The 24,658-nt window shown below is 34.7% G+C and overlaps 2 protein-coding genes across 2 annotated transcripts; both read left to right on the top strand.

Moving 5' to 3' along the window:
• The first annotated feature begins 648 nt into the window (after positions 1 to 648).
• On the top strand, positions 649 to 2,588 carry LOC125187832 (5-OH-xanthotoxin synthase-like). The gene is made up of 2 exons (XM_048084479.2): positions 649 to 1,582; positions 1,853 to 2,588. The coding sequence occupies exons 1-2, from the start codon at positions 710 to 712 to the stop codon at positions 2,456 to 2,458; spliced, it is 1,479 nt and encodes a 492-aa protein (XP_047940436.2). The 5' UTR covers positions 649 to 709; the 3' UTR covers positions 2,459 to 2,588.
• Positions 2,589 to 23,228: 20,640 nt separating this feature from the next.
• Positions 23,229 to 24,252, top strand: LOC148926840 (transcription factor MYB8-like). Its single transcript, XM_089057970.1, has 3 exons — positions 23,229 to 23,361; positions 23,453 to 23,582; positions 23,661 to 24,252. Exons 1-3 carry the CDS (start codon positions 23,229 to 23,231, stop codon positions 24,094 to 24,096), a joined length of 699 nt encoding a protein of 232 aa, XP_088914096.1. The 3' UTR covers positions 24,097 to 24,252.
• Positions 24,253 to 24,658: the final 406 nt, after the last annotated feature.

The following is a 24,658-nucleotide window of genomic DNA, read 5'->3' as shown; positions in this document are numbered from 1 at the left end:
CAATTTTAATCTTATTTGTCACTAAATTGATTACTTGGATCCTATTTGGCATAATAATACATACAGTCACAATTATTACATAACAAATGACAACTTTTGAATAAACAAAACACAACTTTAACATTTTGAATTATGCTATTCGGGTCGGGTTGGAAAAATTCTAACAAAATGAAAGTTCGTGGTTTTAAAAACAAATCTCATAGTTCATGGGAACAATCGAAATTCGGAGAAAGGTTTTAATTTAAAAAGCCAAAAACCCAAGAATCTATTACTTTTACACTGAATTTTTAAAACAAATTTTTACTGTTCGTCGTTACATACAGAAACCCCACATTTATATAATATTGTCCACTTTAGATTAAACCCTAACAATTTATTTTTTGGATTATTAATTATTCTAAAAGACCTTATAATAATAGTAGTAGTTGTTAAAACATTGCATTATCTCACGTTTTTAATATTTTTCGAAATAGACCTAATAGATTGATATTAAGTTCAGATCTTGACTAATTACATTCACTGAATTTTTGGCAATAATATAGATGATTACAAATTAGAATTATATACTATGTATCACAGTTTTACATAATTACATTTGAGTTCGTCTTAATTAATTGTGATACAAAAGGAGTAGTCAATAGTAGTAATTCATTTTGTATAAGTTCAGCATCTATTATCTATCTCCCTCCCTTGACAACCAACCATAGCAATGATTCTCCTCTTCTCCATAGCTCTCTCCATAATCTTCATCTACTATTTCCTCTACCAAAAACCAACAAAACCAAATCTCCCACCACTCGTCCCAGGCCTCCCCTTGATCGGAAACCTCCACCAGCTCTCCGCGGCGCCGCTCCTACACATCCACCTCTCCCATCTCTCCAAGCTCCACGGCCCCCTCCTCCGCCTAAACCTCGGCTCAAACCCGGTCATCGTAATCTCCTCCGCAGAGCTAGCGGAGGAGGTCCTCAAACACCAAGACTCCGCCTTCTGCAGCCGCCCCACGCTCGTCGCGCAGCGCCGCCTCTCCTACAACGCCGCCGACATGGCCTTCGCCCCCTACGGCCCCCACTGGAGGGACCTGAGGAGGATCGCCGCCACGCACCTCCTCAGCCCTCCAAAGGTCAAGTCCTTCCGCGCCGTGCGCGAAGACGAGGTGGCGCGCATGATCGCCAAGATCTCGTGCCACTGCGCCTCTTCCTCTCCGGTCAACCTCAGCGAGGCGGCGATGGGGCTGACCACGACGCTGATTTGCAGGATCGGCTTCGGGAGGAGGTACGAGGACCAAGGGAACGAGCTGCGCCGGTTCCAGGAGCTGCTGAAGGAGCTCCGGCAGCTTCTCGCGGCCTTCTTTGTGTCGGATTATTTTCCGGCTCTGAGTTGGGTCGATAGAGCTTCTGGATTGATGAATCGGCTTGATAGCGCGTTCGAGAAGCTCGATTCGTTCTACCAAGAACTCATCGATGAGCATCTCCGGGCCGGAGATGTGGACGACGACGAGGAGGATATCCTTGGCATGCAAATAAAGCTCGAACTCAACTCGTATAAACCTACTAATTGGGATCGGGTTAAGGCATTGTTGATGGTAAAATATCCTTATGATACTACTAGTTTCCAATTGAACCATTCTCTGTCAGAATTTGACTAAAATTCGTGATTTTTAACGTGGTTTACCCTTTTATTTACTACAGTAGTTTCCAATTGAACCGCTCCCTACCAGAATTTGACTAAAATCCGTGATTTTTATAATGATTTACCCTTTCATTTACTACAGTAGTTTTAATTGAACCGCTCCTGCCAAAATTTAACTAAACTTTGTAATTTTTATGATGATTTACCCTTTTATTTAACGCAGGACTTATTTTTGGGTGGAACGGACTCAAGTGCAGCCTCGATAGTTTGGATCATGACGGCGTTGATTAAGGCTCCACACATCATGAAAAAGGTGCAAACAGAAATCAGACACGTGGTGGGAAACAAGAGAAAAGTAGACGAAGATGATCTGCGAAAGCTTCCCTATCTAAAAGCAGTCATCCACGAGACATTCCGGTTGTACACTCCGCTTCCAATGCTTGCACCAAGAGAAACCACTCAAAAATGTGTGCTAGATGGCTACGAGATTCAGCCGAAAACTACTGTTTATGTGAACGTGTGGGCGATTGCAAGAGATCCCGAATATTGGAAAACTGACCCGGAAGAATTCTTGCCGGAGAGGTTCTATGGTAGTGAGATGGACGCCAAAGGCAAAGATTTCGGGTTGATCCCGTTCGGATCGGGCCGGAGAATCTGCCCCGGGATGTTCATGGGACTTGCTAACGTGGAGCTTGCGGTTGCGAATTTGCTCTTCTCTTTTGATTGGGAAGTGCCTCAAGGAAGTGAAGTAGACACTGATGTTTTGCCTGGACTTATTATGCATAAGAAGAATCCACTTCTCCTACTGCCTAAACTGTATCAAAGTTAGATAAGTAGTCATGATCACTTGTTACTAAATAAATGGAGGCGTTTTTGGGCCAAATTGCATGTATATATAGAATTCTGATTAATGTATTAATCGTGAATCGTGATGAATGGAATTCTAGAATTTGGGCTTTTGTAATAGACTTCAATTATACATTCAGATTCATGTTTATCAACCAAATATGCTCATTCAATCATGAAAATAGTACAGTAGCATCGACATCAACTGAACACCACAACATATATATCGAGGTGGTGCCTGGTGGGCCGTCATCCTTATGGCCACCATTTTGCGCCATGGCAATATATACACACCAAATATATAAGTCATGAAAAATGAAATAAAAACATAGGCAGTAATTGAATAATTGAATGAAACTATAGATGGATTTGGCAGGTAGTAATATTTAATTTGCGCCATATGTGTGGTCGTCGGTGTAGATTGTAATTTCATTTATGTTGTGATGCACTCATATTTTATTTTTCTTGAAGAATGGGAATGATGAACAAACACATAAAAATCTACTATGAACGTGAATATGAAAATGAACGAAATGCATATTTATCTGACAAAAAAAATTCAGCAAAAAGATAATTAATTTTAATATCAGAAACACCACTTTGAATAATTCATTCAAAATAATATGTTCTTATTTACGTGTTTGATTGGCTCACTCATTGAATTTTTTATAACAGTATCTTTAACGAATTTATCATCTAAGAGTGTCCATAATAGTTTGACCAACTTCAAGGCCAAGCCACAAATTTTTATCCACAACAACAAATATTTATCCACACCCACAAAAATACTTTTCTAACCTAACAGTGGACAAGCCACGACCAAAAATTACATTATTTTATCAATTGTTGGTATATTTTAATTTAATTAAATAAAAATTATCGGACTATAATAATTAGAAAAAAAATGCATAATTTAATAAAAATAATTTAAAATCAAATCTTCATTGTATTATGGATAGGGGAAAAATATACAACGAAAATTTTATAAAAACACTAAAAAAAAACCGCCACCATCTCCACCTTGCATATTGAGACAACAGAAATATAGAGAGTGAAAATTAGGGTGTAAAATGTGTGTGAGGTGAAAATGTGTAAAATGTACTAGTATTTATAGAAAAAAAAAAGGTTTTCCAGCGCCACGGGCAGAGCCGCGGCCCTACTCCATGCGCCGTGTCCCCAACGACTAGTCGGCCCGCGCCCTTCCACCCCCCGCCGCGGCCCTCCGTTTCCACCCCTATAGAGAGCGGCGCCCTAGCCGTGTCCTTGGGCGGGAGCCACGGCTCCCTATTGTGGACAATCTAAGCACTCCTAGTGCGTGTGTATGAGCTCGTGTGAATTGTAACCGATAAAAAAGATTCTAATATGTACTGTACTATGACATACTGATATGTTATTTAAACTAGTATCACCCACGTGCGATGCACGATCAGATTAAATGTCTGATAAAAACTAATTCGAAATGTGAATTCACATTTTTTAAATGAGAATAATATCAATGATCAAATTATAAACTCAGAAACGTAATTTAGTTACAATATGAACTTAAGAATAATTAATTTAATAAATTTGAAACACTCATATTGTAAAAAGAACAATGGTGAATATTTTTTCACTATAAAAGAGGAGTTCTGGAGATATTTATAAAATAATTAATCTATAAAATCAATTGTTGCTAAATGTAAAGAGCCTCAATATGTAAAACTTACTACCATGTAGCCAAGCAATTATTATGCAAAATCAAATCCAATAAGAAAAACATCATTAGTGGAAAATTGTACGTATTATCATTTCTTTAAACATCATTTGTTTGATGTTTGTTTGATGTTTTCAACTTAATTTAATTCATGAAGTCAATTAATTTGCATTGAATTAAAATACAACCAGAACTCTAATAATTTTTAAGAACTTTTGCAATCAAATCAAACTTTATAATGCAGGATGAATACGCTTTCATAAACTGAAAAAAAAAATTGGAGGAAGATGAATGTTTAGAGCCTTGAATTGGAGAAATATATGGAGGATCACATCAACTCATCACTATTGTTGTTCAACGTTCAGAAACATGACACACCTTCAAAACATGAGATTCAAACGGGATTAGCAGCACACAGACAATAATATCCTCACCATAGTACATCAGCTCAATCAGGTCGTAGGACCTTTCCTCTGCTAATTTTTATACTTTTTTTAGAAAATATGTAATCCTGAAAAAAAATCAGTTGATTTAAGCACGAAAATAAATTAGGCCCATATCTTGTATTGGCCATCTTCGATTCATATGTTTCCCTCATATGCTATATTTATAGTCCAAAATATTTTCACTTCCTTCGTTTATTCAGCATTACATCAATTTTTTTTCAAAACCTTTTCATTCCCCCATTTATTCCTCATAATAAGCAAAAAACTGTTTGACTTCTCCACTTATTGCATTGCATGATTTTGTAACTAAATCATTTTTTTTTCAAAACCTTTTCATCCCCCCATTTATTCATCATAATAAGCACAAAATTGTTTGACTTTCCCACTTATTGCATGATTTTGTAACATTCAAATGGCGTATACGTTTTCTATGTAGTACTATGCATTATCACAAAATTATTTAGTATAATCATATTAAATGTGTTAATTAAAGAGACCAAATTCATAATGATAAAAATGCCGGCAATGTTAGTATAGATTTATTAAAAAAAAACTGTTTTAATTAAATTATAAATTATCAACTAAAATGCTATTTCCATAAATACCCCCAAAACTCTCCATTTATATATGTATAGATATATTTTTATTAAACTAGTCCACATAAGAGTTAAGAGAAATTTCAAAATATATATGATTCTCAATTTCCTGACTATTCAGAATTTGAAATTAAATTCGTCAATTTTTAAAATATGAAATTGCAAATTTTTCATAATAAGGACTTTTGGCTTTTTTTTCTGACTATTAATGGACTAAATCACCGCACATAAATTTGAAACCCCAATTCTAATTTGTAATTGGGTTTAAGAATTCCGAATGAAATTAGGTTTCAAAATGAGGAATTGGATTTAGCCGGGATTTGAAAACCGATACTAGGTTGGGAGTGGATCCCCTGCTGTGGTGGAAACACAGCAGGGGCAGCTGTGCCAAAATACGACGCCATTTTGTATCAATTTCTACAAATTTTATTATTCCGACCAAATTCAACACAAACACTAAGCCCCCGTTCGGTTGGCCAGATTGAATCACAAGATTAATTTAATCAAATGTTTGGTTGGTTATATTGAATCTCATCCCAGATTGAGTCAATGACAGATAGTCAGGGGATAACTCATCAGGGCCTCACCCCTCCGATAAAATTAATCGGTGGTGTACAAGTTATTAACTTCCAAATCTACCCTTTACGAGTTCTCCCCCAAATCGCTGCCGACGGCTCCCCAAATTCCTCCGACGCAATCAATCTCCTCGGAGCTATAATTGAAATCGCCGATCCGTCAATTCTCACCGCTCTAAAACTCCAATTCTTCACCAAAATCGCTCAATTTCTGAAATCGAGATATTTAATTTCTGAAATCGGATGACATCTCGAGAAAGGGGAGGGAAATGGAGCTGAAAACCCTAATCGTTGCGTGCATTTGGGGGTGGAATCGGGTGAAGGCAGTCGAAGCCGGAGGCCCGGAGCGGTGACGGTGGCGGTTGATTTACTGCTCGAGACGAGCAAGAAGAGAATGTGTGAGATACTGATGGCGGTGGTGGACGTGCTCTGCTAATGCGCGAACGTGAGGGTGGAGCTAGTGGGGCATACGCGGCGAGGCTGGTGGTGGTGTCGGAGAAGATACTGAGGGTGTCGGGGGTGTTGGAACATATATACTAAAAAGCATTTTTCGAGTTTTTGAATTTGATAAATTGCTTGTATATTGTAAACACTCTTCATTTAATGAGAATAATAAATGTTTTCTTCACACTGTGTATTTTACTTTAATGGGTATTGACCGTATTTAATTATATATTAAATTATATAATTAAAACGCCGGAAAGTAAAATCAGTCTAAGTCTTCTACATTGAAGGTTGGGTCGTGGAACAGGTCATCACAGTAGGTGGCCCAACCGGTACCTTGTAGAAGTAAAACTTTTTCACAACCTAGATAGGCTTTGGCTACCTATCGTGAAAGGTTGCAGTGTCCATCCGAAAGTCGTCTTTACCTTGAGAATGACTAGTGACACTGGTGTGGTATAGCATTGAATGGATCTAAAGTATAGACACGTCTTTGTTGCTATCTACTGTAAGACGATGTCTTGGAGATTTAATATTTCCTAATCTTTGTAATAATATAGGACACACGTTATTTAATCATACGCTGCTTTGACTTATCAATAGGTGCGGGTTTTTCGTAACCCAATATTCCTGATATCTTGGGTAGTAGTAATTAATAACTAGAATGGTGTCAGTTTTATTATTACATTGAATCGTGTGCCTGCGCGGTTTGACTATATCCCCAAGAGGTGTTCGAGAGAAGTTCTATTATTCGGAAACCCGGCCGGTTTGGATTTAATCCAAGAATAAATAGAAAAGGAAAAGTATATTTTTAATATACATCCCGTACTAGACAAACTCTTGGAAATAAAGATATTAATTAATTTAAAGTCTATAGCAGACTACAAATTAATTAATGGATATAGAAAGTCTTAGACACGGGAAATAATATATTAAAGAGGTCAACCCGGATTGCTTGTAATCACGGATTGGATGGGCGGTCAATATTTCTTCTATAGTGGCACAAGAAATATTCCATTGGCCTTATATTAAATTATGGGTTATAATTTAATTAGTAAAGAAGGTCCAATTGGGGAGGCCCAATCCAAGCCCCATAGATCCCTAACCTAGCCCATCATAAACTCTCTAAATAAGAATGTAAGGAGGAGACACAAATGTAATCACAAACCCTAGCCTCCACACTTGGCTTTCTTGTCTTCTCCTTCAAGATTCTTATAATTTCTAAGAGATTCCTCCCACAAGGAATTTAGATCTATAGAGTTAAGGGTCATAGGTTAGAAGATCTTTGGTCTTGCATTCACAATCAAGCTTCAAGATCTACACGTGGAGAAGTAGCAAGCCACTTCGATTCTTTGGAGAATAATTGTTGTAAGTATTCAACAACATAATTTAAATTAAATTATGTGATTAATTGCGCAATTATATGTCTCTACATGTTCAAGCATGAAATTGAATCGACCCACATAATCACCTAAATAGATTCTTATGTGGATTTATTTGTTTTGCATTTTCCGCTGCGATTCTCCCCAACAGGGGGCAGCGAGCAAGAGAGAGGGGCGGCGGTGTGGTGGAGATGGTGCAGAGTGGGATGGTGTATTTTAGGGCATCTTAGGGCATCTTAGACCCAATGTTTGAAGGGTATCTTAGGGCATCTGCATCGCTGCGCGATGCGGTCTTGATCTCGTCTCGACGAGACGAGCTGTCTCGACGCGTGACGCGTCCCTGCGGGGCCGGCCTCGAGCTGGCGAGACACGCGCCCGGCGTCACGTGGCGCGCGCGGGCGGCTGGCGTGACGCCTACTCGCCGACCCGCGAGTGGACGTCGGAATTATGACATTATGGTTCATTTTTTAAAAAAAAATCAATTTTTTAAAAAAAAATTAATGAAAAACGGTAATATGACCGTTCAACGGTCATATTTTAAATTTTTTTATTTTATTTTATATTCTATATATACTCTTCTCCATTCTCCATTTTACACACAAACACACATCTATTCTCTCATCTCTCTTTCTTTCCTCTCCAATCACTTCTATAAAATCATTCATTTATTTTTTTCTTCTCCCAAATTTAATCCATTATGGATCTATTTGAGCAAATGCATCGAATAATGGAAGAATCGCTAGAAGAAGATCGACGTAAGGAGGAGGAAGCCGCCGCGCCTCGTCAAAGGCGACCCCGGACTTACATCCATCGTAACCGAGAGGAAGCCGCCGTAAGGTTGGAACGTGATTACTTCATTCCGAACCCGGTATGGGGAGATATCTACTTCCGTCGCCGTTTCCGTATGTCACCTTCGCTATTTTTGCATATCGCGAATACATTGGCGGGACGGGAAGAGTACTTCAGAGAAGGGTTCGACGCTGTTGGCCGTCCTAGCCACACGACGTTCCAGAAATTTACTGCGGTGATCCGTCAGCTTGCTACTGGACAAACGGCGGATTCGTTCCACAAATACCTGCACTTCGGAGAATCCACTGGGAGACTTTGTTTGTTGAACTTCTGCAAAGGCGTCCGGGCAGCCTTCACCGACGAATTTCTGAAGAAGCCAACCACCGCAGATTGTCAGTTTCTGCTCCGACTTCACGAACAAGTGCACGGATTCTCCGGGATGCTCGGGAGTGTCGATTGCATGCATTGGCAATGGAAGAATTGCCCTGTGGCGTTGAAGGGGTCATACATGAGCGGCCACAAAGGCACCCACCCCACCGTTATACTCGAGGCCGTCGCCGACTACCGGCTATGGATTTGGCATGCGTATTTCGGGGTCCCCGGCTCGAACAACAACGTCAACGTGCTCAATAACTCCGACCTCTTCGCTGAAGTTCTGAATGGTAAAGCGTCGGCCATCAACTTCATCGCTAACAATCGCCAGTATAAAATTGGGTACTATCTTGCCGATAGCATCTATCCGAAGTGGCCAACCTTCGTGAAGACGTTCAACAGGCCTGCGAACGAAAAATAGTCTCTTTTTGCGCAGAAGCAAGAGGCTGCTCGCAAGGATGTGGAGAGAGCATTCGGGGTTCTCCAAGCTCGATTCAACATTATCAAAGCCCCGGCTCGACATTGGTTTATGGAGAATATGGTCGACATCATGTATACATGCATAATCTTGCACAACATGATTGTCGCCGACGAAGGACCTGAGTCGGGAAATTGGTTCGACCCTGAAACCCCGGGAAGCTCAACCGCAAGTAGTACGCCTCGAATGGGAGTGCATCCGTCTTAGCAAGAGCGGTTGTCTATTCGGGCAAGGACACGTGATTCTACCGCCCACGCCCAACTCCAGGAGGATCTAATGGAGCACATTTGGGCAAAATTTGGCAACCGTTAGATGATCGTCACTAGAGAACTCCTTCTGCTTCTTTGCCTCCATTTTTTTTTATTTGAGTTTAAGTGTGCAATTTGTAATTTCTAGTTTTTTAAATTATGTCTTTTTTTTTTAGGTATTTAAATTATAATTTTATTTTATTTAATGAAGTGTGTTTTTATTAATTGAATTTGTTGGAATTAAAAATAAAAAATGAAATTGAATGAATAGTTAAGAGATGGTTAAGAGATGGAGGGATACAGGTGTTGTCTCTTAGTTAAGAGATGAGTTGAAAAGTATAGTGGGGCCCACGAATAGTTAAGAGATGAGACGGTTAAGAGACGGATAAAAGATAGAGATGTGGATGGCCTTAGTAATATACATTATTTTGGCACTATATAATATTTTAAATCTGAATTATATTAAAATAGACATTCCAACCAAACACATTTTTTTAATTCAAGATTCAATCTTGTACTCCCTCTGTCCCAAGTTACTTGAGTCATTTCTTTTTTGTACTCGTTTTGAAAAAATAATAATAAATAGTTAAAGTAGAGAGAAAGAAAAATAAGAGAGAGAATAATGTAGAGAAGAGTCTCAACTATAGTATTCTCTTTTTTACTTTATTTTTTCTCCATTTTAACTATTTATTATTATTTTTTCAAAACGAGTGCAAAAAAGAAGTGACTCAAGTAACGTAGGACGGATGGAGTATTAGCCTAGATTATATCATAAGACTATTAATCTATGCAACCGAAAACCGCCTATATAATCCATAATTATGTGATTTATATCGAAGCAATTAAGTAGCACTCAAATATTCCACCGTCCATACCCGCCGCCGCCGCCGCTGTGAAATGAAACAATTCTTTAATAATTTACTAAAAGTATTATTTTTCTATCATATAGTAATAATTTATGGTATGTTTATTTTACTGATTAGAATTTCATTTTTTTTTAATTTCAATACTAATTAGTTCATTTATTTAATTCACTTGCATCAGGTCATTTAAATTCTAGTGTTTAACTATTATATTATGACAAATTAATATGAAATTAATAATTATTATGAAAATTATATTTAAAGCTAATCAGTTGCAGACTTATCAATTTCTAGTTATAATTTCTTTTAACTAAAAATATTATTAAATCTCAATTATAATCATATTAACTCTTAATATGTCGATGTAAGAAAAACGACGTAATGTTGTTATCATATCATATTTTTTATTTCGCCATATTAGTAATTCTCCCGTCTCCAAAGAATATGCACTTTGAATCGACACGAGTTTTAATGCAAAATTGGTAAAGTAAGAAAGAGATATAAAGAAAAAGTAATTAGAGTACTGTTACTGAAGAATAGGTCACCTCATTAAAGTGGAAAAAAATGAAAAAAATAGAAAATGCATATTTTTGTAGGAAAGACTAAAAAGGAAATAATGCATATTCTTGTGAGACGGATGGAGTATAATTTTAACCATCATGAGATAATTGAGAAATTGAAATGTTATACTCTATTTGAGTTTCAAAATTATGGAATTGACTAAAATTAATGAAAAGTTATAATTTAAATAAAAACACTCCCTAGATTTAAATAATAAATGGGGCTTAATTTTTTAGTCAAATTAAATTAGAATTGGAATTATTAACTCCTGATCGAAACAATAAGCTCTAATTATTATTTTAAATGATAATTTATTGATATTGACATTAGTTTATAGATAATACTATTACATAAAATAATTTTTAAATGAGAAAAAATTTAATTAGCAAAATTAACAGTATTGAACAAATTACTATAAAAGTAAATCATTACAGCAAATTATTAAATAAGATTTTATTTCATCAAGATAGCATGGACGGTGGAGTAGTGCAACCTTAAATAAAAGTGAAGCGTTGTAGAAATTGATACAAAACGGCGTAGTATTTTGGCACAGCTACCCCTGCTGTGTTTCCACCACAGCAGGGGATCCAATCCCTACTGGGTTTCAAATTTTGTTAGGGCAAGAGGACCAAATTAAAGTTGAAATTAGATTTGAGTTCTTTTAAAAGATTTTCTGGTAAACTCAATCAAAGATTTTGGAAATTGGATTCATCATTTAAATAGGTTTTTATCGAAGTATAGTTCTCGTAATTTTTAGTTTGCAGTTTTGTAAAGTTTCTATAGACACATTCCTTTTCTAGAAAGTTTCAAAAGTAACCTGTGGAATTTCTTCTGACGATCGGCGAAGAAAGCTGATGTGAAGCCCTCCGAAGACGTTGCTGCTGTGTCGTCTACTCACAACGGTGAGCACGCGCATCCGATTGAAATCGGAGGAGCGAGATCGCGGTTCTCTTCGGCAACCAAGTGGGGCTGTTTCCCGGAGACGCTGGAGAGTCGGGGTTGGAAAATATCCGCGTCCCATATTTCAAGGCCACTAAATTTAATCCTAAATTCTAAAAGATCTGCGAATTGAAACTCAAGTTTTGAAATTTCTCTAATATATTGATCGGACACATAATATGACAATTTGTCCAAATTACTGATTTTTTTTATCTTTATTAAAGCGATTTATCAATCATATAATTAGTGAAAGTTGTGCGATCACACAATTCAGGTAAATTAAATATTACTTCCTCTGTTCTTGAATAAGAGTCATTTTTTTTATCATTTCCGTTCGTCAATGAATAAAAGTTTTATTTCACTTTTACCATAAATGATAACTTATTTCACTTATATTTTATTATCAAAGTAATCTATCACTATCTAAAGTGACAGTTGTTGAGATATTCACCAAACTGCCACTCAGTTACATTTAGGCGTGAAAATGGTGGTTGTTTATACATGTGTTATTTTTTGTGCACACGTGATTGCTTATTTTTTGTGCACACGTCATGATTTATACATAATAAACAATAAGACTTCCATGTTTCCAATGTGGCATTTATTGTGCTTCCTCATTTTCAATCAATTTGTATCGATAAATCAATAATATATTAATACTATCAATATGCTTCCTCATTTTCAATCAATTTGTATCGATAAATCCATAACATGTTAATACTATCAATATGCTTCCTCCTTTTGAATCCATTTGTACTTGCAAATGAATACAATATTATATATCAGTAACTTTATAGATATCAATCACTTCATTAAACCTAAAAAAAATAAATATTAAATTTTCCATGTTTCCCTTGATGGCATTTTTCTGTTGCATACCTGAAAAATGTATATTATGTTGTAAATATCAATTATATCTTTAAAAAAGCTCATATTATAAGTTTTAGAATCAACTGTAAAAATATTAATATGAATTTCACAACTTTTATGAAATATGAATAAATGTCTATCATATCTACATAATGAAATATGCAGATAACTAAAATTATATTATTAAATATGACAAAAAGGAATTTTAGACCATTTATGCTCTCTGTATCTATCTATTGAATTTATTCAAAAAAGAATCTTGATAAGTTGCAGAATCAATTGTAAAAATATTAATATCTATATAACAACATTTATGAAATCTGCATAAGTTTCTATGATAACTACATTTATGAAATCTGCATACAACTAACATTATATGATGAAATTGTTGGGACTACCGCAGCGGAAGACACGGAAAACAAACAGGTCCTTAACGGATCTATTTAGGTGATTATGCATTCGACTCCAATTTAATGCAATAAACATAGATCTATAGATATAACATCAAATAAACACATAATCATGCATATTCGATGTAGATTTTGATTGTTAACTCATAATCCGACATCGGATTGACGTTGCTTGCTGCACAACCCGGAGATCCTTGGTTTATCGACCACAAATCTTCCGTACTATTCCCTTGTCCTTGATCATCCATCCGTGTGGGCGGATCTTAGATAATCAATTAAATAACTTTGAATGGATCTAGGAAAAACCAATACAAACACGAAATTGTCTAGATCTAATCCTATGAATTAGGATAGATCAAGAACAATAATCAAAACCTTAATTCTCCCACGTGCTAGGCACGAAAATCGATGCCAAGAGGGAGAGGAGAGGAGGCGCCGATTTCTAGGCTAGGGTTAGGGTTTTGTGTTGTCTTGAATTGTATGCTAGGGTTTCCACATCTCTTCAATATTTATAGTGGACCTTATTGGGTTAGTAAGGGGATCCATGGAATGACTTAAGTGTTGGGCTCACCCATTAGATAATTAACTAATTAAATCAAATGACCCATGATTTAATATAATTATCAATGAAATATTATTTTGTTCCACTAAAGAATAATATTGCACTCCCACTTAAATCACCAAATTACAAATAACTTGGGTCCATTTTATTTTATAATATTTCCCGCGTTTAAGATTATCTTGATCCGTCAATTTAATTCTTTTGTCTGCTACGTGAATAGAATTAAATTAATTCTCCAAAGAGTTTTTCTATCTTGAAACTTTATTTATTATTCGTGGAATAAATTCCAACTGCGCAGTTTTCTGAATAATAAATTCCTTTTTCAATCACCTCTTGGGAATCCCCCCTTAGGGATTTAATCATACCACACTGGGCACGCGAATTCTATGAAATAATATTTCAATACCTTCATGTTATTCAATTACTACCACCCAAGATATCATGAACTTGAGTTACGTACAAACTCTCACATTGATAAGTCAAAGTGGCGTTTGATTGAATAAACAATATTGATATTAATATCATAGACTAGAAAATACTAAACTTTCTGAAATATATTCTTTCAGAAGATAGCAATAAAGAATACATTTCGGATTAGATTATTTCAGTGCTTTACCACACCGGTGTTACTAATCTCTTCTTAGGTAAGAGAGAATTATCACAAACACCGCAACCGTACCAATAGGTAGCCAAAGCCTATCTAGGTTGTGAATACGTTTTTCTTCTTACTAGATCTGGCCAAGTCCCCTACTGGAAAACTCATGAGGAGATTCATCGAATTTTCCTACTTGACCTTCTTAGTAAAAAGCCTTAGACTTGTTTATCATATTTCAATAATAAACCATTATATTATAGTATTATTTATTCTCATCATTAGGTAAACAAGTGGACGTGGCGTTTCTCGTATACATGCACAAGCTGACTGTACAAAGGCGTATACGCTCAAAGCATCTTTTAGTATACAACCCCAACAGAAATCTGACAAAAAAAGAATTTCAAACTATTTATGTTGTATGTATCTATCTATTGATAGTAGAAAAATAGATAACTGAAGTCAAGTTGAAGCTATACATTCTGAATTCGTAGTTATATGCTGATCAAAGTATTTTTAGACATAATAAATTGAATATATGGCATACCTTTTGCTGCCTACTAATCATTATGTTGTAACCACTTTTATAATGTTTCTTTCTCTCTCATTTTTCTGATTTAGTAGAGGCGGCTGACTTTATTAGGGTTTTATAGATTAACTCATACATTAACTGTTGTTGTTAAATTGGACAAAATCCAAAAAATAATGATTGCAAATGTGGTTCTGATTGGGCCCATTAAATTCAAATCCTATCATCCTTTAAACGGTTCTTAGCCAATCATTAAATAGTTTTTGATATTTCTGCCAAATAGATCTCTATAAATACCATTTCCTGTTCATTCTCCAATTACACATTTTCATTCACTTTCTGAATTCAATCAGTAACATTCATTTCCTGAGCACTTTTTATTCGGTTAATAGGTAGCTCTAAAAGATTTCAAGCACCGCATTTCTTAAGTTTTGTCCATTCATAGTTTAATCTTTTTACACAAACTCTTTTTACGTGAAGGGTTTTCCTGATCATTACAAGCGGCTTTTGGAATTTGTGTTTTGTTTTTCACTGTTGTGCTGCTTAATAGATTATCTCATTAAGTACCCTTTTTTTGTTCATTCTTCAGTTACACATCTGCATGCACTTTCTCAATTACTTTCTGAGCTTTTTTAATTCGTTTTTTAGGTAGCTCTAAGTTATGTACATTCATTGTTAATTCTTTAATTGATTTTTTGATAGCTCTATGTTCTGTCCATTCATCAAGAACTGCATTTCTTTAAGTTCTGTATATTCATAGTTAAAAGGCAGTTGATTGTTCACATGATTTTGTTAAATATCCTACTAATTTGTGCTTGGTTTTCTTCTTATATTAATTTCTCCACGGCTATGGCCCCTTATGTAACCTTGCTGAATAATCATTATGCTACTATCACTAAGTCTATGATTAAAGTCCGATGTGTCCGTGTTTGGAAGTATGCTCTGGAGGATGAAATAGACAAAAGTTTAGAGAGTATATTTTATGATAATTAAGGAGGTGTGGTTTATAAGTTAACAAATTTATAGCTAACTTTTAAAACTTCAGTTGTAGTTTTTATGATATCCAGCATATCAACATCTTATATATCTCATCACTTTTTATTAAGGGTACAAGAATTCAGGCTTCATTTCCCAAATATATAATTGAGAAACTGAATTCTCAACCTAAGGAAGGATGGATTTATTTTGTGAATAATTTCTATGTCAAGGATAATACTCTAAGAAACAAAGCTACAAATCACCAAAAGAGACTTATGATGAATTGTAAAACAGAGGCATATGAAGTTAATGCCTTCCCAACCATTATGTTTTCATTTTTGCCATTTTCTGAAATAGCAAGGCTTGAAAATGCAGATCTGAATCCTTTTTTTGGTAAACTTTATCTATGATAAACTGTAATAACTACTTTAGTATGCACGTAATGTTTGCCATTTTTAATATTTTATTTTACAAATGTAATTGGAGTCATTACTGAACCAGGAAGCGTGGTGAACAAGTCTAAATATAGACTTATTGAAGTAGAAATTTCTGATGAGCAGTAAGTTTGTATTTAAAATGTGGATATGTCATCTTTAAGTTATATCAAGCAGTTCAGAAAGTAACTCAAGAATGCGTTTGAGCAGTGAAGATACGTAGTGTGGGTCACTGTGTGCACAGAAAGAAATAACAGGTTTCCTAGGTCCAGCAAATCCGCTAGATCACACGGTCTAGGAACTCACTGGTCGTTGGGAAATCCTGGTCGTCAGACACACAGAGCACTTATTCAAAAACCCTCAACCACTTATACAAAAACCTAGCACAAGGAAGTAGGGATCGATCCCACAGAGATGGATGCGTAATAATCATGCTCAGGGATTTGAGAATTGTTTTTGGGTTGGTTGCTACCACGCATTTTTTTGGGTTGAGGAAATCAAACTAAACTTGGAATTTAAACTGCTACGCTAACAGCTAGATCTAGGCGAAACAACAAAAGCATGCACGTAAACTAGAATCGAAACAATCACTAGATTTGAGAGACTATTTTAAATTACCTAGATCTGAGAAATAAACCGACGGTAGGGACCATAACTGAAAAGGCAGAGTACGAACGAAAAGCTGGAAAAACAACTAACTAAGGTACTAACTAACAGCGACATCATCTTCTTCAACCAATTTGCATAAAAACTCAGAAGAAACAGGTACGAGCATAATCGGAAACAGAGCAGACTGGATTTTAACGATTAAATGATGAACAATTAAGAACTAAACAGATCTACGGATGCTAGACGAAGTAAAACAGAAAGTAAACAGAAAACTCAAAATCCATGCATAACTCGACTTCCCCTGTTCAAATCCAACCTCGGATGCTAAATCCACTCCGGATCCAAGCATCCGACATAAACTCCAGCAAAAAAAAACATTTCATAACTTCAGATTCAACCAACAACCTCTGATCAACAACAACACCGCAGATCTACAGCCAAATTCCCCAGATCGACCACCAAAGTGACAGAAACAGAGATTAACATGCAACTCGCCGAAATAAAAACTCTTAACAGCAGGATCAACGTAGATCAGCACGAAATAACACAAATATAACGAAAACTAAGAAATGCATAGATAATCAGTAACATCAACAACCCAATCGACTTCCAAAAGTGAAGTTCGAACGAAATAGAGTGCAAAAGAACCGAAAGTAAATAGATTGTATCTTCGCCTTCACGCGGACAGTGTTACGACGGAATTTCTCTGAAGATTTGACCCCTTGAAACCTACACTACCCCAGAACTCCCATTTCCCAAGTGTGTGTGTGTGTGAGAGCTAAGAGTGAAAAAGTTGTATCTCTTGTGTGTTGCATGCTCCTCTATTTATAGGCATTGAAGTGGGCCCAGCGAGGTATAGATAGACTTTGTTGCCCTCAGCTATTGACTCCCTTCTTCTAGCCTTCTTTTCCTTAAATTCTGCTCACTTCTCCTTCATTCTTTCGCTAGTCCGTTCCCTCCAGCATCTCCTGCATCTAGCGATTCTGTCACACACCTGGCTTAGAAACTGTGTTAGACCCAGCAAAATATAGTGCTTTTCACATATAACCGATGCATGAAATTAGCCTTATCAAGCAGGCATAATAAATTGTGTGTACAATATGGGAGTCAAATGTTGATTCATATTTGTCTCAATTTAAAAAGAAGTGAAGGAACAATCCCTATTGTTATAGTTCAGTTTTGCAAGCCTAACTTATTCCGAGGTAATATTTTTGTAACCTTTCTTTCTGTTTCTCAATTCTATATTTTTGTTGTTTATATGGTTTAACTTTTATTTGTTAGGTGAGGTAGGTGTTTCTACTCATTATCAAGCATCCAAGGTACTTATTAATGAAGATCTAATTGAAGTTAAGGATTTCAGGAAGAGGTATAATTACTTATTTGTTGTCTATTTAGTCATATTTTTTACATTTTTTTTTTTTTTGCATTTATACTTATGGCTTAGAATGTATAAAATAAATCTTATTTGTATTGCAAGGTGATCATACTTTTACTCAGCATGTTTCATTGGAACAATCTGCACAAAGGTTGAGTAGTAAGTTTGATGATTTGGAAGTGAAGTCTATTGAAGATGTAGTTTGTCTAGAGGTATTGAAATCTGATTTTCAATATATTATTGTAGAGTTTCAGTAATTACACTATTAATTATACTTTCTGTTTTAATATTGGAATAGTTTCTTACTGTTAATATTGAACAGGATGGGTCTTATTGGGTGTTCGGGAAAGTTGAATCAATTGAATGCCATTATGGATAATGGTTCTACTTAGCAAGACTTGTGTAAAGAAGGTTAGATGCTTGGATGACACTAAGTTTCATCGTGACTTCTGTTTGAAGACTTTCTCTTATGCACTGAAAAGGTAATAGACTTTATCTTTAAGAGTATGTATAAGTTAATCTAAAGCATGTTCTCATATTAATTAATGATTAAAGTTCTTTATCTTTATCTCTTATGCAGGTTTAGATTTGTTGTCAACATTGTTGATGACACATGCAATGTTTCCCTTCTCTTGTGGGATAGAGAAGTTGTTCAGCTTTTGGGTAAAAAGGTTACTGATATGATTGGACGTAAATTTGAGGTATATCTATTATCATTCATTTTCAGTTTTATAGTTGGCTGTTTTTAATTTATTGTTGTTTTTGTAGAGATCTACCATGAATTGTATTCCTAAGGAAGTTGAAGATAAAATTGTTGGGCAAAATCTGTTATTCAAAGTTCAAGTCAGGAATAGCAAGGAGTATTATCGTAATTATCCTTATACTGTGAACAAACTTTGTAGTATTCCAGAAATTGTTGAGAAGCATGTTCCTGTCAACATTGGCTCACAAATATTTAATTATGATGTGAAGATGTCCGATATACTATTTGGATCAGACATTTCGGAGGTAATTTTACTTTTTCACCAAATTAGAGTATCTGTTTTTCTTACTTTTTGTCTAACTGAAATTTAACTTTTATTTTAGGTTACTCAGAAAGGATATCTTACACCCGATCTATCTGTTGTAACCAAGGATCATGGTAGTGAGTGGATTGTTGAAAGCAGTGTCAAGCGTTGTTTGGATTCTGATTTTAATACTTGTGTTGATATTTCTGCTGATCAAGGAAAGAATAAGAAGAAAGTGTAAGTGGTGGATAATGCTGATGTTGCTCCAATCAGTAATTGAAAGAAGGTTTTCTTGTGGTGATCAGATTGAGAAAAATCTTTGGAGTTTCTATGTTTTGCCTTTTGGTTGTTTAGTTGACATATCATTTTAGACTGCTCATCTTAGTTTTTGCTGTTTTGGTTGATGGTTTTGTTCCTTCATTACTTTCTCTTTCTGATGATAATGTTAAGGCTTTGCATCTTCGGTTCTGTTCAAGACTTTTTTGATGAGATTGTATTGCAAACTTGTCTAATGCCTTTATCATTCAAATGGTTAAATTATAAGGGTTAATATCTTAATTTTCACATACTTAAGTGAAATAATTATCAGTCTTAACTTAATCATTGAGAACATCACTCAAATGGTTGATTGAACTTTATTCTATTGCAAATGTTATATTCACTAACTAATGCATTATTTTAGATTATCTAATGTATGTTGGTCTTCTATTCATATAAATCTGTTATATAGATTAATGTTATAGTTCTATCACAAAATGAAAGGCTGGAAGTTGTGATTGAGGTTCTGATTATCACTAAAATCAGTTTTTATTATGATCTATAATCCATATAATTAACAGGGTTTTAAGTCAAGACTGCTTTTACTGCATTACTTCTCATATTTATGTAACTAGACATATGATTACTTAATTTAGACAAACTTATTTGCATTCTATAATTCACATTATTAATTATACTTAGATAAAAGGATATCATTCAAATTCCAACGACGACAATTTACTTTGGCTGTGTCATATGCGATGACCATTAATAAGAGTCAAGGTCTCTCTTTCTCATGTTGGATTATTTTTGAAAAAACCAGTATTCAGTCATTGACAGCTTTATGTTGCTATATCTAGAGTCACAAGCCGTGAAGGTCTGAAAATTTTAGTTTGTGGAGATGATGTTGATAGTAGAAATGATTCTACTATTAATGTTGTTTACAAAGAAGTTTTCCAAATTTTATGAAATGTTGGTTTGTTTTTCTATGTTTTTGTTTGCATATGTGAATATCTATGTTTTGTTTAAAAGAGATTATGAAGTTTTTATATGTGAGAAGAATATTATTTTTTGCCTTTGGTCTTTTACGGTATTGTTTTTATTTGTATATTGAGTAGTTCTTGATCCACCATTTTCTTCTTTTTTCATATGTTTTGTGTTACTCCCTCCGTCCCCCATTAACAGTCACACTTTTCCATTTCGGTCCGTCCCCAATTAAGAGTCATACTTCATTTTTACCATAAATAGTAAGTAGGTCCCACATTCCACTAACTCAATTCACTCACATTTTATTATTAAATCAATATAAAAAAAAATGGGTCTCACATTCCACTAACTTTTTCAACCAACTTTTCTTTACATTTCTTAAAACCCGTGCCCGGTCAAAGAGTGACTCCTAATAGGGGACGGAGGGAGTATATTACTACACCCATATTAGATATTAAAATTATTAAATTGTATAAAATCGTATGCTGAATATTAATTTTTGATATTGGTAAAAATGTTTATATTGTTTATAATTGTATCAATACTTATTTTAGTTAGAATACTTTAATCGGCGGATATTTTTTAGTGTAAAATATTTAAAATTATTTACGTACTACAGTATTTTTTATTTTTATCTTCATTTCTTGAAATTATTTTGTCCCGTGCATAGCACGGGTGGTGATACTAGTAATATAAAAGTGAGACTCATATTCTACTAACTTATTCAACCCACTTTTTGTACATTTCGTGTCATTACCAAATAATAATATATGACTCTTACTCAGGAAAGAAGGAATACTATTTAATTCTAAAAAGCAAATTTGAATCACATAACATATACCGTATAGTATGATTGATTTTCTTATGTCAATTGCAATTTTATTGCAGGACGCGTTGTATTACTAAAATTAAATCCATTATATCCATCTATTAATTTCAATAAATTAATGATACGCAGCTAATTAATGATAAACCTAGATCACTTTCCAACGTGAAAAATGGTAACAATCTCTAATAATTCATCTTTGCCTGAATTTTTAAAGCAGGCCGCGTTCAGGGGTGTAATTCGAACTTTATCGCTAGCAAAATATGCACGAGACGAGACACTTAAAATGTTCAGGAGTAGTATGTATAATTGTATAGGGATGGAAATAAGGAATATAATGAGTATTTAGTTCTATGTGAAGAAATGACTAATATTTATAAAATGATAAGTCTGTTAGAAAATGAATACTTCTATAATTGAAATAATAGTAGTAACAGATTAGTTTCGACATCCATGTCAGTTCAGCGATAATTGGAACTGAAAGAAAAAGAATTGTTGACCACCCATCTTAATTTATGACAGATCTAGGAAGGCTCTATTAAATCTTTTTATTGGCCTGTTGCCAATAATATAACAAGATGCACTGTTTCTAAATTACTCAATGGGAACATGTTTATTAAATTGCAAGCATGTGAAAACATTAAATAATGATTTAATCTGTTTTCACACTGATACGTACAAGGATGACATAATCTACCCAATTATTTATGACCTCAGCGTTATAAATATCTTGGTGTATAATATGCTGTCAAAAATTAATTGGTTGCAAGTCATCACTATCACTTAGTATTTCATAAGGTTTTGCTTTAATAATGTGATTGTTATCCATTTCATTTTCTAGAGTTACACACATCCACTTAGCTAACATTTTTTTCATTTGGTTTTGTGTGATATATGGAGAATTTTTCTCAAAAGGTTTATTGGGAGTTAGTTTTGTTGGGGGTATATATATCTACCCATAAAAATATAGTACTCCATAAGAATTAACTTATGCAAAGTGCATCTAATGACCTAAACTATTTTTTTTCTTTTTAAAAAAAAAAACTCCTTAAACATTTTTGTTATATATAGGGAAATAAGACTTGATTTTTTTTTTTTTATAATGAAAAAGTATCAAGATGAGTGAAAATCCACAAGGCATCATTAGCCCCACGCCATAATACCCAATTAAAAACCGTACCCTCCGGTCCAACTTTTGAGCTTGCATGCTCAAGTCGTCAGTGGAGATTCATTGGGATGGTGAAATTCAGACTCCAACTTTTAATCTATGATATAAGACTCATAAGATCCTTTTTAGGATGATCCATCCGTTTATATGTTGCAACACAATAAAAAAAAATATGTGCATTTGAATCGAATTGTACGAACAAAATTAGCCTTAGGGGCCATCTGATCAGCCAATTGAAGGACGTGAGTGAGATAGTCATAAAGTCTTACCACTATTAATTTATCATATCTCCAACATAACATTACTGTATATCTTGAGAGTAAAACAAATTAGAGTTCTTTGTTTTCCGCTGACTTTGATTAATCTATATATTGTTTTTTTGCAACCAAAAATTACCCTAAAAATCCTTTATAAACAGAATCCATATCAAATCATATGCCTGTTTGTCTAAATTGCAATATAAATAATCCAAAAACATTTACTGAAACTACACAATGGCATTAATGCTAGTACCATCTGCATATAAACCATATCTCATCATTGCCAAATTTGTTATTAGCACAAAAAAACATTGAAGAAAATATAAAAGAATCACGAAAACATGATTGACCACTGATTAAGTTAACTGAAATTCATTTCCAAAAGTCAACAAAAAAAGTCACAGACGCGTTCTTAACCTAATTAAACAAGTCTTGATTTCTTGTTATAACATTGAAAGTATATAAGTGCAGAGAAAAGTGAGATAGAATTCGACACAAGGCGAAAATGGTGAAAGGAACCTACGTTGACAAAAACGGAGTGAGGAAGGGCGCCTGGACTCAACAAGAAGATGATAAGTTAAGAGCTTATATTGAGCGTTTCGGCCATTCCAACTGGCGATTGCTTCCCAAGTTTGCAGGTTTGTTATTTTTTTAATTAGTACTATGATTTTATGATTTGAATATCTGTATAATATATTGATGAGAAATGGTAATTGATTTGTTAATTAGGTCTTGATAGATGCGGAAAGGGCTGCAGATTGCGATGGATGAATCACTTGAAACCGGGCATCAACCGCGGGGATTATACCCAACACGAAAAAAATCTTATTGCAAAACTCCATCGTCGGCATGGAAACAAGTATATAGACTTCTTCTTATCATTATTGTGTAGTTCTAATTAGTAAAGGTTACTTAATTGGCAATGGTGTGAAAACAGGTGGTCGGTCATAGCAGCTGAGCTACCGGGGAGAACGGACCATGGAGTGAAGAACTATTGGAACGCGCGACACAAGAATCGCCAAAACACAACAGGCGATGAGGCGGAGATGTGTGATGAGCCTAGAAAAAATGTCAAAAGTAGAGAGGCGTCTTCTCAAGTGTTTGTGTTGGAATCATCAGATCTCAACTCGACAGTGGCTCCAACTGCTGTCGAGTTGGGGTCTGATTCGTCCATGGAGCAAAGTTGCTCCGTTGCCTCAACCGCTACCCAAGAATATGTTGACAACAGTTTTTGGACTCAGCCTTTTGTGGTTGAGACATATTCCTATGATCATGCTTATGGCTTTAGGGAATGTGATGGAGCTGGAGATGTGTTTTCACCTCTCTTTGGTACATGGTTGGATGATGTCAATCATATGCACTGTCCTTTCTAGTAACATTTTATGGGCTTTAATTAGGCAATTAGTACCCATTGATGGTTGGTTGAAGGACCTAACATATGTATAAGTATAACATTTTTAAATAAAATCATACATGTGTGGCCCCTTTTAATGTAGAGAAATGATACATTCATTCAGCTGATATCTTTTTCTCTAGTGCATCAATTTTTTCTAAAAATCATCGAAGGTGTTACACATAAGAAAAATTGAGACGAGTTCCAAAATTTAGGTTGATTGAAAGCTAATTTAGTTGTACTAGTAAGTGGTGGCATGATTGATAACGGATTAAATTCAGTTTCTCACTTTTTACGTTTTATTTATCATATTTCATCCTTATTTTAATTAATTTATAAATATTTATAAAATAAAATTTATTACAGTACAATACAATGATACACCATGCAGTAGTATTTATTTGGAATTTAAAATTTTTAAAATTATATCCTATTTTGAAATTATCAACTCGGTTAGTTATTTTTTATTTAACAAAAGAGATAATAATATAAATTCTATAAAAATAATCATATATTGTGGGTACGAATGTATGATAATGTTT

This window comes from Salvia hispanica, chromosome 5, assembly GCF_029641045.1.
Source record: "Salvia hispanica isolate PSC_SH4W2 chromosome 5, Shi_PSC_v1, whole genome shotgun sequence".
NCBI lineage: Eukaryota > Viridiplantae > Streptophyta > Magnoliopsida > Lamiales > Lamiaceae > Salvia > Salvia hispanica.
Note: the sequence above shows the minus strand (reverse complement) of the source record. Positions and strands in the feature narration are given on the sequence as shown.